The sequence below is a fragment of the Bombus affinis genome, chromosome 12, assembly GCF_024516045.1.
Source record: "Bombus affinis isolate iyBomAffi1 chromosome 12, iyBomAffi1.2, whole genome shotgun sequence".
In the NCBI taxonomy this organism is placed as follows: Eukaryota; Metazoa; Arthropoda; class Insecta; order Hymenoptera; family Apidae; genus Bombus; species Bombus affinis.
The window spans coordinates 3,791,078-3,805,233 of record NC_066355.1 but is presented as its reverse complement, the minus strand read 5'-3'; the positions used below and the strand labels follow the sequence as shown (position 1 = coordinate 3,805,233).

Genomic DNA, 14,156 nt, shown 5'->3' with positions numbered 1-14,156 from the left:
TTTCAAGTTAAGGAATAATTTAAAGAGTCTCAGTTTTTCTTGAAACTTTAACGCATATTTAAAATCTAAGAGAATGATACGTTTACATTGTTAAAATATTTCAAATTATTCGAAACCAAGTGGCTTGATTGACAAAGTCCAGTGAAGAGATATAAAAGAATATTTCAAGTCAAGAAAACAACAGGTTGATACTAGTAACGAAGTTTCTAGTTACTTGAATTAAATTGCTCGAATTCAGATAACTTGGCTAATCCGAACAAGGTTGAGAATGGGCCCAGTGCTCAAATCAAAAGTTGAATAAAATCGTGCCTAGCAAGCTTTCTTTACTAAATTCAGGGACAAAAGGAACAAGATAATATGAATGGATAAAATAATTTCCACGATCGTGATTTTATTTCGACGACTGTTTTTCTTTCTCGTTATCTTTCGATCATTTCAACGAATACATACATACAATTTAATGTCACATCATGTAAATTTGTGTCTTTCTACTGCAGTGTTCGTACGTATTTAAAATATCCTTAAATCGTAAATAGTTCGCGCGAACTAGTTTAGAGCCCTCTTTCTTCCTTTCTCGACATTGTCATTGCATCGCATCGTAAAATTCGTCAACGCGTGACATTTTAATCTTGCATTCGTCTTAACTCTTATGGAATTAATTACGGCTAAATTGGTTCCGTACGAACTAATGTTTTCGTTTTCATATCTTAATACTTAACGGTATCGTCTTTATGTACCTACAATCACATATTTTCAATGTATTTACATACTCTCAAATCAAATGTAATCGTTCGAACAACAGTCAAAATACATTTACGTTCCACGTATTTGTATCATATATATAGTGGTTACGCTTCTCATTTGTCCAGAATTTCCTTATTGAATGAAATTGTTAACTAACTCCAACGCTCGGCTATTTGTTAAACTTTTTATCTTATCAAGCATCGTTGTTGAATATGATTTTGCTTTTTTAAAGAAACACAGGGTCAGCGCCGAACGATGGATACTGGGCTTATTTGTATCCAAAGTACGACACGTAAAACACCCTTTTCGATTCTATAAAAATTCAAAACGTTTACAAATCTTTTATACACACGCGCGGGAATAGGTCGACGCTATATAAAACGGTTCAGAAGGAATTGTTTGAAGTAGTCGACAACTTTTATTTCTTGAATAATTAACGCTATCGAAAAACAACTACGTACACGAGTTAAATTGGATATGTTTATCGTATGACCGCGACTCTACGAAAAGGAGTTCTTAACGTATGTATGTACATTAGAGTGTCTACGAAACATATGTTTCATCGTTGGTTTGCTTAAATTTTCTCTTTCGTTATGTAGAGATCAAGCGTTAACGTTAGATTAAAATTAGGGTGACTAGATGTTACGAGGAAACGTTTCACGATGTTTCCGATCGATACGCAATCTTTGCATCGTTTTTTTCTAATTCTACGTGTAGCAATTCCTATAGTCTGCAGAGAAAATATCGAAAAAAAGGAGAAACGATTATTTAAGAATCTACGTTCGTACAGTCACACTTGGAAATTCTTTTTTTAAGGATATTGTTAGCTGTTAGCTTCGAATCGTATAATTATCCTTTCGAATGACCTATGTGTGTGTTATTTCATTGAATATTTACAGAGAGAAATTTATGTACAGAACAATCGACGAATAATATTCTTGAACGATTATCGTTTCTTTCTTTACTTATCTTTTTTAAATATTTTCCTTACAAAAATTCTTAATAGAAGATCGTTTAGATGTAATCGTATTTGGCAACGATATTTTCTACATACGTAACCTGCTTCCTCTTCTTTTATACACAATAACGAATTCGACTAACGATATTTACAATATTTCAATTAATTCAATTAACCGACAAATGGTTCATGTTAATGTGCACAAACGTTATGAAATGATAGTGTATGTACAAAATAGATTTATGTATTTCACGTGATTATTACGTGTATTACGCTATGATCACAGAAGAAACCAGAGCAGTTTTTAAAACGCCACTTAACAATTGATCATGATTGATAATTATGCGTCTGGCACGGTGCAATTTGTTGCGTCTAGCGCTTTCGTGATCTCTTGTATTTATGGTAATTAACAAAATCGATGTTCCCAATTTCTTAAATACTCTCCAAATATCTTTTCGTTCCATATGTTTTATCCTGTTTCTCGATAATTCAATTCCATTTGAGATACTTTCTTTTTTTTTCGCTAACAGCATCGTCCATACACGAGACGAATTTTCAATATCGTTTATAATTCGTTTCCAACGTACGATAGCAGAATTTATACGATATTTTTTGCACGTTCATCTTCATCCAACCATAACATCGTTCAAAGCGTAGCCTTAAAGAGAATTTTAACGTACGATGCGTATCGATATCGATATGATGAAGCACGTTCAGTCGTATTTACAAAATATCGAGACGTCATATTTGTTAATATCATTTTGCGTCCCTTCAAACTACCACGGGTTTTTTTGAAATTGGTTTCAAAGTCGCCGGCAAAATTGCTGATTCTATGGAAACTTGATGCTATAATGAAACCTCACTCTGATTTACTGGCCCGTTTCCTATTCTCGCGTTGTTATTCAATTGTTTCGTTGTTGTGGTACTTTCCTTCGATTCTTTGCTTGATATCACTGCATTCGAATCTTTGTCGTTATTGGTAGTAGTCTGAGTCGATCGGGAAACGACAGGGGGTGATGGTTTGCCATTTTTCTGATCCTTCAGCTCGTAATCTATAAACAAGTATATCTTTTAATCGAGGGATTTGTAACAAAAACGATCGTTATCAGATTTGTCAAATTTAAGCTCATAATTAAGATTGCGGATATTTATACAAATTTATAATTTTATAAACCCATATGGAAAAATAGAACTTAAGCGGAGATTTGCTTTGTCTATTAAATATATTATTTAACGAGTATCGCATTTTGAATATCTTAGATCGTTTTGCATATTGCGTGCGTATTTTTGCTTCTTTAAATTTTCCGTTTAAATTTTCTTCTTTAAATTTTCTCCTTTAATTTTTCCGAAAATCCCTATAAAGCTAAAACAATAATACATTCAAATACGCAGTCAGAAACGAGACTCGCATGATGGAATTAATATTATACAAAATAATCTCTATTTTGATTTATAGCCGAATGAAAATTGACCACTTCTACGAAAATAGTCCTTGTCGTGATTCTACAATTTCATGATTCAATTAGATACATTTCTTCTGCGATATCATTGCAAATACATGATATGATGTAATATGATGAGTATCTTGAAACAAAAATTTGAAATTTATTATGCCAGAGCTTCTCTTTTCCCGAAGAAAAGTAAACGTAGACAAGGATTGTTTTTGTTACTAGGATCTTAATTAATTCGCACAAAGAATAAAAATGTTTAAGTTTAATGTAGAGAACAGTTTGGTCTGTTTATGAGAATATATAATGAACGTTACGCGTTATAAAAAATAATTTTTTAAGCTTAGTAGTTTTTAAAAAACTGTTCCAGGCAGCCGATTGTTTAATTAAAAATCTCTGTTGATAATTAAATGCTTTCCTCGGGAAATGTAGTGTATTAGGATCTATACTCTAAAAAAAATTGAAGAAATGTATTTTCTTGAAAAACATTAAAACATGTGGAGAAATTATTTCGTAAACGATTTTAACGTTGAAGCGAAAATTTGTTAAAATTATTAATTTTGTGATATATTGTTATGTGAACATAGGATTTGCTTGAATTTAAGTAATCTCTCTTAAACCAGATTTTTAAATATGTTTGGTGCTTGTTGAAATGTCTGTAATTATGAGAAAGATTGTGCATGAATTATTGAAACTTTTAAAAACAATATTGGAGTGAAACAGATGACCTAGATAAAAAGAAAATAGATTGAGTCTATCAAAAAGTTTATTAGGAGGTAACTGTAGAAAGTAAAGAAGGACATAGAATTATATCAGAATATCGGATCAGAATGATATAAGAAATTATTTTTTTGAAAGAATTTTGTGATTCGCTCGTGATAAAGTTAAAGAAAATCAACTTATTGTTAGTTTAAGGATCCTAAGAATCGTCAGTTAGTAACTGTTGTTTCTTTCACATGAAAAGAACTTCAACTCCGCTTGAAGCTCGAAAGAAAAATAACAAATTTACAGAGTTTTGACAAAGTGTAATTTATCAATTTATTTCAAATTACTTTTACACAACAGAGTTGATTACTGAATACTTTGTACGAGGCTTTAGCCTTAAGAAAGAAGAATCGATTAATCAAATAATTAGTTTTCCACAACATCTCGTCACGAGAATACGTGTAATTCACACCATGGAAACAATTCTAAGTTCTTGAAGAAATTGTTCTCTTCGAATATTGAGTTTTTACAAGAAAGCGTTAATCTTCTTAGAAATGAAAGAATCTAAACATATGGTTTTCTCCAATTTCTCAAATCATCTCTCAATAATATTTCAAGTCGAGGATACTCACATTCGCTTTGAGTCGAGCAGTCTATAGTAGTGGCAATGTGTTTCTTGACAGCTTTATTCTGGTCGCAGGTAGCCGCAGTCAATGTAACTGGCGCTATCATGCTAGAAGCGTTGGTAGCGGTGACTGCAGAACTTTTCGTCGTGCTGTATCTAGCTGGCATCATACTTTGACGCACGTTCCTGTCCGGTCGTATTAAAATGATGTACAACTGTCGGAAAGTAACGTAATGTTAAAATTCGCAGCTCATTATACGTCTTAAGTTTTGTCGCAGTAAATCGTCAACTGAATTACCTTAGGACTGAAGAGACACGCTATAGTTACGGATGCGGATAAGCTTATAGTGACTGACATCGAGGTGATTCTCAACGCGACATTGTTTCCCGTTCCAAAATACAGCGGTACGAAAGCCAGCCATATCACACACGTAGTATACATCGTAAAACCTGCAGACGAAACACGCATAAATTTGTGCATACGTATGCAAAATTTATTTATGCAACGGAATATCTATTTGTCAGCAGTCAGCAGTTTTTGAGCACAAAAGAGAATTCTAAACCAGCAACGTTACTCACATTGTTTCGTCTCACGATTCTCATAGATCCAAGTGAACTATTCTCATTAATGTCTCAAGATTCTGTGTGCGTTCAAGAGCATTCTACAAAGGGAGGCTGAAGTTTATGATTCAAGAGAAGTTCAGTGTTTTAGACGCGGACTTATCGCTTGAACCCTCGCGCTTGAGTTATATTCCAACTTGCAGTCTTAAAGCCTTTCAGATCTAAATTTTGCGAGAGTACCCGGTTGCGCCGCTAATAAAATTTTCTGTCGGGAAATATTGCGCGTCTAGCTTTAACGAGTTCTGTAAAAGGTTGACATAGTTCTACCGTGGAACTTAAAGACTGATATCACTATGGAGATTCGAAACAAAATGGAAAAGACTTGATGCATTCGCTGCTACAAAAATGTGGCCATGTCAAAAATTGTAAAATTTTTTGATTAAATTATACGTTTTAATTGAAGCGATTCAATGTGCTTCGGTAGCAGTGAAAGGATTAAACACAATGAATCGTAGACAAATTTGAAATTTTGAAGACTTTTAGAAATGTCTTTATTCTAAGAAATCCGTAATATTTGCGTCACTATAATGTTCATTGTTCTTTTTTTTTCGATTTTCCAAGCTTCTCATTGAAACGCACAGAAGTAAAAAGGAGGAGTTAGACGCAATGGTTGGTCTACAGGTTTGAACAGGTGTACACAGTATACACAGCAATGCTCAAACGTATATATACTCACCGATGTGTTTGCTCTCGTTAAAAGCTTCAGGGATTTTTCTGGTAAGAACAGCGTACACGGTGCAAACGACGATCAACATGATAGGATAGGCGAAGGCGATCATGTAACTGGCATCGATGTAACTGTTACAAACGAGCAAATTGTCTTCTCTGGTTGGGTAATGATGCATCGCTTTAGCTGGATCGATTATCATCCAGACACCGTTAACTAAAATTTGTACGAAGACTAAACCGGAACAAATGATCAGTTGTGATCGTGGAGATATGAAAGATGGTCTCTTGGCGCTGTGTTTGCTCGCATTGAAGATTCTCGATATTCGATTTGTCTTCGTTAAAAGCGCAGCGTAGACGACGGTGAAACAGAAACCAGCGGCAAATCTGTGAAACGATAGTTTCGTCTCTAGTAGTTCCTGTGACGTAGGTTTACGTACAAGTTTTCCTTTTTGGTATAATACATACACGATCAATTCACCGTAATCTTATTTCATTATTTACTGGGGTGAGTGATAGTAAATTTCGTTGGATAAAATTTTATTTTCTTCTCGAATAGGCAAAAGAACGTTAAAATTCTTTGTTTTTTTTTTTTTTAGTGGACAAGAGAATTTCGAGACTCTTTTTCTTCGATAAAATATCGAGAGGGCTTTGTTGAAATTTTTGAGGTTTTTCTAAATGGAACCACATAATATTTTATTATAATACAGTATGTATCGGTTTCATCTATATGCACTGTTAAATTTATTGTATTAAACAGGTCACTACTTTTAAACTGAATTCTATGCTTAAAATGCTTGAATTCTCTGCTCAGGCTATTCTGATCAGTTGATTTTTATTCGAATGTAATATTTCCTGGAAATTATCCTCTCCTTGCTGGTGTATTAGAATATTTATCGAGGTCGAGATGCAAGCCGAACATTTGTTGAAATTATATGCTAATCAAATTTCGAATAAACGATACTTTCCAAACGATCATAATAGCCTGATCATCATTGTAACAAATGTCATTTAATACAAATAAAACAAAAGTTTTTCGAGCGCGATGACGTTTAAGAAATTGGAAGCAGGTGCAACTTTCGCCTCTAAATAGATTTGCCGATGTGTTTTATATCCTTCTTTTGATTCTTCGTAATTGAACCGAATTTAATTCACTTTCACCCATGAAATTTGGTCCCTCGATTTTATCAGCTTTGCAGGTATCGATCATGCATTCTCGTTTCCCGGTTAATATCAATTTACCGGCTCTGTGTCCGACTCGTTTCTACGGGGAATTGAATTTTTTCGTCGGCAGCAGGTCGTTTCTTGCTGAAGGAAATATGGGCTACGCTTTGTTCTAGGATCTTTAACCCTTTACCTTTGAATGCCACAAACGATGTCCGTCGGTCTGAGAACAAGCGTGAACGTAACGAGATAACAAAGCAGAATGCCGGACAGCAGGACGTATGATAGCTCGCGACCAGATGCACGAACTACTGGTGTGTCGTTGTGCTTCAGAAACACGCCGCAGACGCACAAAGTTATCTGTCGACAGAGAGACGTTCGTGTTTTTTTATATTGGCATTTGCTTTTATTTGAATCTTTGTTGGTTTGAGCTATGAGGAATTTGATGGATATGGATATTTTATGATTAGAGCGTTGGCGATAGTTCATTTTAAGAGAAAAAGACAAGAAAGAAAGAGAAATGCGAGGAGAGAAGAAAGAAAGGGTGAAAAGGGAAAAGAAGTTAAAGGGAAAGGGAGTATAAGGAAAAGAAGAGACGAGAAGAGAAAAAAGAACAGAAAATACAAAAGGTGATAAAAAGAGAAGGAAGAAAGGAAAAGAAACGTAAGATAGAACAGAGAAGATATTAGGAGCCTGTCTGGACTTAGATTTATTTGACTTGAAGATATGAGAATATTTTTCACTATTAAATCTTCTTTATTTATAATGCAAAATATATAGATCCCAATTATTCTGATAACAAATAAAAAGAGCGGAAAGACACCTTACAATAAAATAGATTTGGATCAATATTTTTGGATTATCGTTACTTTGGATCTCGAGAATGAATATATAATATATGAATACGAATATAATATATGAATATATATGAATACGTCGATGTTGCTCAGATATCTTTCACATAATGTGTTTTCAAGATAACCTTAATTCTCAATGTGCAACTTCGTGCTACCATTTTGATATTTAAAAAATAATTCGAGCAATGAAATAACGGGATCGATAATGCAGCTGGTTTTTGTGGCAGCAGTTTTATCGTAGACTGTTGACTAGTCTAATGCGCTGTTGTTGAAATTGCATATTACGCAGTTGAACAGTCGACTGATGATTATTTTATCGTGTGTATACTATAGATTGCAACATGTAATGTTTTTAGAACAAACGATCTTTATCCGGAAACTTTTTCTTTGCTATCCTAGTTCTTATCTTTCCTTTAATTTTCTCTGTAAGCTATTCGTTTATATTTTCCTTCGTAAATATATTATTTCTCATTTAATAAAATTACTCACTAGAATCCCTGTGGCAGAGAAAGACATTGCCCCTATCGCCCATCCGCTTTCTGGTCGTAGGAATTCCTCGGGGATATCACGACAAGTAGAATGCATGTCGTCAGGTACTGTACCTTGACGACAGGGAATACATTGGTTCTCGTCTATCGGATGTCGTATCTGTTTAACAGACATTCAAATTTCACGAAAAATTCGCCCAAGGCAGCTCCGTGCTATATTTATTCTAGTGGCTGCTTGAGAGGTAGAACGCTTAAAGAGAAAGTTCCTTTTAGAGATTCAAAGAGGCGATCTTCTACGCTGCATTGAAGTCGTACGTTGTCTGTTACGTTATCCACGAAGAACGAATGCGCGATTTAAGTAATATAGGGCCGGGCCAAAAAATATGACTTAGATACTTATTTGATATTATAGAAAAATTCCTGCAAGAATCACTATGCAACTATTGTAGAGAAAAAGTAATACTCTGAAAGAATTCTTTTATTAAACATGTTGTTTACTGTACGAGAAAACATTGACTATTCCACGTATGTCACGGAAATACGTCTATGAAAGGGGATGTCAACTCGAACTTGGTTGAAATATTTTTTCACCTTTGAAAATGAAATTCTATTCCACAGGTTGTTGGGTCACAAAATTGGAAAATTCGACGCAAACAAATTATCAGGCGTCGAATGGAAAATATTTCGCGTTAGGATAACCGAAACTATCTGTGGAGCGAATATCAGGTCACAAACCTGATATTGAGTGCAGTTGAAGCAGTGCCAACAGCATCTCTCACCCTCGACGTATTTCTTTGCTTGGCCGACTTCGCAGGGTAGAGAACACACGCTTTCCGGTGGCAGAGGATGTCCAAGTTTAAATTGGATTTCTGCAAGGAATATGCGAGTAGGTAGCGAGAGCACAGGTGCTGTTCAATTTCGCGAGAAAAAGACAGGATTGCGAAACGACCAATTTACTACTTACCGGGCATATCCAAATCTAATGTACCCTCGAGGTAATTGCCGACTCGAACCCATTTATACTTGCCAGGTTCTACCTGTTTGAAGTGTATGATGTTGTATCGAGCTGGCCCGTCTCCGTTCTTGTCGAATTTGAACATGTCACCGCTTAGACCTTCAATGAAATCGAAATCGACATTCGACGTCTTTATAAATATTTTCAGTAATCCATAGAACACGAGGTTTTATCATTTCGACGATTTATTACACTTCCAGTTTCATTTGCATTCTTACCTTCAAAGGATACTTTCTGAAGATACCTTAAGAGCTCCGTGCCATTAGTAGGTTTCATCGCGTCGCAAAGTCCAGGTTTTCCGCCGCAAAGGTCTTTATGCATATCTCTGAACGTGGAATAAAAATCTACGTGTTCATCGAGAAATATGTAACTATATTGCGGATGTTTAAGCAATAATAACGAAGCGAAGCTTAAACAGAAGTATATTATGTTTGATATAGTATAGTATTATATTAGTATTATATTTTGCTTTTTTATTATTCATGCATACACATCCACAGTTTAGACGTAACACTTGTTCCGCTTGAAGAGAAGCAGTGAAAATTGAATTACCGAAAGGCATAGGCGAACGCCATGACAGCATCGGAAACGAATTGAAGTTGATCCTCGAACGCTGTATTCTGTTTCGTTAAACGTTCTTTGGTCGTGCAGGGTTTCGTGTACTTCGTATTGTACGGAGTTACGGATGAGTTCGGGTATTTACATTGAAAATGGTCTTCCCAGAATTCTAAAATCATTTGCAACACGTTCTACTATAATACGTTATATTCTTCATTGAAAGATTTCAATAAATTCAATTTTCTGTAATCTTTTTCTCTAATTCTCTCATAGAAACCCTATGTTTCTTAATATATTCTCATTTATCTTGTACTTATTTGCGGTGCTACTGTATGTTTGTAGTTTCACGTGATTTTAAAGAAATCGCTATGGAACACACTGAATTCACCTAAATCAATTATTGCTTGAACCATTAGCTTTCGTGCGTAATAGGCATCTTAAGACTAATTGTCTATAATCTGATTGCTATTGCTTACAATCTTTCATTAAAAAGATTACATTCTTTCAAATAAAAAGATTCAGAATTAACGATTTCTATAAGCAGATTGTTTTGTGATAATGATATAACAATAAAAGAAAATTATAGGCAACAAGAGTATAAAGCAATTAGTGAAACACATAAACAGACGAATGTGTAAGTGTCTATCTCCATGGTATTGTGGAGAGTTAAAGGGATAAAAAAACAGTGATTTAAGTAATGGTAAAGACAGTTACATTTTCTTGAAACATAACCAAATATATATAGAAGCTTTTATGTCTCTTGATCTTTATTTTTCTAATCATTTTATACCACAAGGAAATCGCTTATGAATGACATCTCTAAATGAGGAGAAACAGTCAGCCTTCAATAAAAGTTTGAAAGAAGTTATACTTCAAATTAGATGCAAAATTGGAAGGAAGCATTTTCTGGAACTAGGTGCCTCCTGTTGTTGTTTCATTCAGATAGTTTCGTTAATCATTTGAGCGTTTAGTTTGGAACGATAGATAGATCACGCAGCCCTGGAGTTGTTATTCACGGAAGTTAGAATTAGCGAAGTTTAACGAAGCTCGCGTGTTTCAGTCGTTCGCTTACCAACAAACCACGGATTCCTTCGGTTGTTCTCGACAGTCAAATTCAGGAAGTATTCTTCGAAACCCTTGACAGGATTGGCTTGAGGTTGAACCGATAGAGTACCTTCGACTTCCGGCTCGTTACCATTGCTAACTAAACCTCTGGCGCTCCATCCATCGCTGCCGATCCACGAAAACGCACCGGTTACATTGAGGCGTCTAACGGCTCTCATAACTCCGGCAACTTCTTGATCCGAGCCAAAAATTATGCATCCTAAACAGACAGACGTTAATGAAAGAAAAGTTGATCGACACCATTAGCATTTCCATTTTATTTATACTATATTATAAATATTTTATTCGTATTTTATAATATTCTCTGATATTAGAATTAGATTAAAACGAAGTTTGGAGCGTTAAACTTTGTCCCTACTAAAAGGAATTAACTAGTTGACTAATGAACATATGTGAATTTTTATCAGTTATCAACTTCGAGACATTTATTCTGAGAATTTTTTAATTCTGGAGCTCAGACAATTTTCACCTAATTCCGGCAGCTTTTTGATCCAAGCTGAATATTATGTATCTTAAACGAACAGACGACGACGAAAGAAAAGCTAATTGATACTGTCGGAATTTTCGCGGGCTACAAGATTTGCTAAGATATCAGAATTATGAAGTCTGACAAATGTTCTACTTTAAATGGAATTGTAAATGAGATATTTAGGTTTTTATCAAATTCATTGAGTTTTAATAGTTCCGTTTTGAGATATTTTAAAAGTAAGAACTGATAATTCTCATAAATGTGGAATGATGAAACTAGTTCACGTGGAAATTATTTCCGATATTTCAGGAAGTTACGAATAATTACAGAAGTTTTATTAAAGAAGACGAAATTCCATATGCATCAATGTAATAGCTGTCGTAATTTTACCTCTTCGTTCTCATTCATTCAAAATTAAATTTCCATTTAATCGTACCTAAGAATAAATCGATAATATATGATTGAATATCGATTGAAATTTATATTACGCAAGAACTAAAGTCTTTTTCAAGTCGCCACAAGGAGAAGGATTTAATTATGTAATTTCATCTCCTATATCTATCTCTTTAGATCGTCACTCTCTCGGTTATTTGAGTTCGCGAATGGATTAATTATGAATTTTCATAGAATCAAATATTTGGAATAGATGAAACCAGGTCATTCGTAATTCGAACAAAAAGATTCTTACTTGCAATCAGTCAAAAATTATCTTGAGTACAAAGAGATTTTCCAGCTCGCCTGCTTCATAAATAGCTGGACGTAACTCGTTCCAAACATTCTACAAAAGTCCACAGACAACTAGAAAGATATTTTTTGTTGGTTGGAATCAAAGGAAATACGACAGTAGAGATACTTTACTACAGGACTGGAATTTAATTTAATGCAATTGCTGCGTATTTCTTTTTTGCTGCCGTCTCCGCTGCTTTTCCTTCCTTCGAGTCTCTGTTTCAGGGGTGACTTAATTAATTTTCTTGAGAATAGAACCTATCGAAACATCGTGAGCTGAAAACTGGTATAATTTCATTGCAACCTGTATCCATCTAAATACCGGAAACTTTCATTTCTTTTACAGACTATTTTTGTATTCTACTTTTCCCACTATTTTTTCAATACAATAAGCAGAAATTAAACTTTTCATTGTTTTTCACCAAACTTTATCTTTCAGACCAAAAACAATCTTCGTTCGTCTATTTTGATATGATACAAAACGTTGCAGATATGTATTGAATCGGTTTTCCATTATCGATTTTCAATTAAGTATTATTTCCTGTATGTCAGAAGCATATTCTCTTTTACCTTTCCATTGTCTTCTTTAGGATTTGATCTTCGATAGGTCCAAGTTTCAAAAAGATTGATACAGTAGTGAAAAAACAGACAAACGAAAGTTTAAATCTAAAGCATTTGTACTATTTAAAAAAGAAAGTAATAGCGATAACCTAAATGAAAAAAAATGTTAGTTTAGTTTATCCGCAAGCTGTGACTTTCGAGGTTCCCGTAAGGAAATTTTGACTAGACAGTTCTATCAAATTCTAAGCGTTACACAGATTTTGTAAGTTAAGAACAGAAAAATTAATTTCTAGAAAGTTTCTAGAAAAGGGAGAAAAAATAATTACTGCTCTCGTAATACTTTTTTGTAACTTCGCGTGAAATTTTCGTTAAAAAAGACAGCGAAACTCGTATTTAACATTTAGTTCCATTAAATGGAATCAAATAGTTGACAAATTATTATGCTCGAATTTTTATCAGCTACAATTCTACAAAAGGTAAAAATTACTTAATAAAAAAGCAACATGTATTTTCCTCCATGCAAATTAATTCGCGAAGTAAACATCTTCTCAATTTTGTTTCGTATACGCCTCGTGACCGTCCTATCATTTTTCTTCTCGTCTCACACTCTCGACCTTACGTTTCACTGGTGCATTTACGGTGCACTGCTTCTTGACGAAGTTCCGTATAATCTAGTTCCTCACAAAAAATAACCTTGCAACGAACGAGCTGTTCTACGCGGTTACGTTTCTCTTCTCATATCGACGAGAAGCTCGAGACCTTAACTCGAGTCTTAAACAAAGAGTGGCTGATAAATGTGAGAATGGATCTGAGATTGCTCGTCGATCAGCCCTGATAAAGTACACATCGATACCGTAGCTGCAACGGTAAGTAAGGCGAAGCTGTATAAGCCGAAGGGGCTATATAAGTCTTCATAAAAGGGAGCTGGTCAAAGGTTATCCGACCTTTCAACGTTTCGTTCTGTTCGTAGAATAGAGTAATTTCAACTCTGATGAATTCTAGGTATCGCTAAGAGAACAAACAGCTAATGAGAAACTGAGAGCTTCAATAGCTAGAAACTTCAGCCCGCGAATGCCATTTAAACGTTACGAGACGCAAATTAACGCGTTTATTCGTCAGTTTGCACAATAACCGTAAAGTGTCGTGATTCGTGGAACGAGGAAGGTTCACGTAATGGATGAGGCATTGATGATACGTGATTTCAAGTAAAAACGTCTGCAACTCAACCACTGAAAGGTCTTGTTCAAAAGGAATTCTAAATAACGAGCTTGGCTTTTCGCTCGGATTTTTAAATATTTCAGATTTTAGTTAATATCTGGAAATACTGGAAAAATTGTAACTATAAAGTTACAGGAGATTCGATCTGTCTGCATGCGTGAAAGTTTCTGGTGAAACGACATGAAAATCTCTTTTTGTTTAATCCTTT

At 34.6% G+C, this 14,156-nt stretch overlaps 1 protein-coding gene across 2 annotated transcripts in view; it reads right to left on the bottom strand.

Moving 5' to 3' along the window:
- Nucleotides 1-371: 371 nt before the first annotated feature.
- The window catches only part of LOC126922459 (uncharacterized), a 318,790-nt gene continuing 305,005 nt past the window's right edge, over nucleotides 372-14,156 (bottom strand). For both annotated transcript variants that reach the window (XM_050735010.1, XM_050735009.1), the window contains 11 exons: nucleotides 10,922-11,173; nucleotides 9,844-10,018; nucleotides 9,510-9,616; nucleotides 9,241-9,390; nucleotides 9,012-9,145; nucleotides 8,278-8,436; nucleotides 7,125-7,291; nucleotides 5,778-6,154; nucleotides 4,779-4,930; nucleotides 4,488-4,695; nucleotides 372-2,754 (listed from right to left, as the gene is read on the bottom strand). In XM_050735010.1, the coding sequence (XP_050590967.1) occupies nucleotides 2,549-2,754; nucleotides 4,488-4,695; nucleotides 4,779-4,930; nucleotides 5,778-6,154; nucleotides 7,125-7,291; nucleotides 8,278-8,436; nucleotides 9,012-9,145; nucleotides 9,241-9,390; nucleotides 9,510-9,616; nucleotides 9,844-10,018; nucleotides 10,922-11,173 (2,087 nt within the window). In that variant the 3' untranslated portion in view covers nucleotides 372-2,548. The remainder of the gene's footprint in view (nucleotides 2,755-4,487; nucleotides 4,696-4,778; nucleotides 4,931-5,777; nucleotides 6,155-7,124; nucleotides 7,292-8,277; nucleotides 8,437-9,011; nucleotides 9,146-9,240; nucleotides 9,391-9,509; nucleotides 9,617-9,843; nucleotides 10,019-10,921; nucleotides 11,174-14,156) is intronic.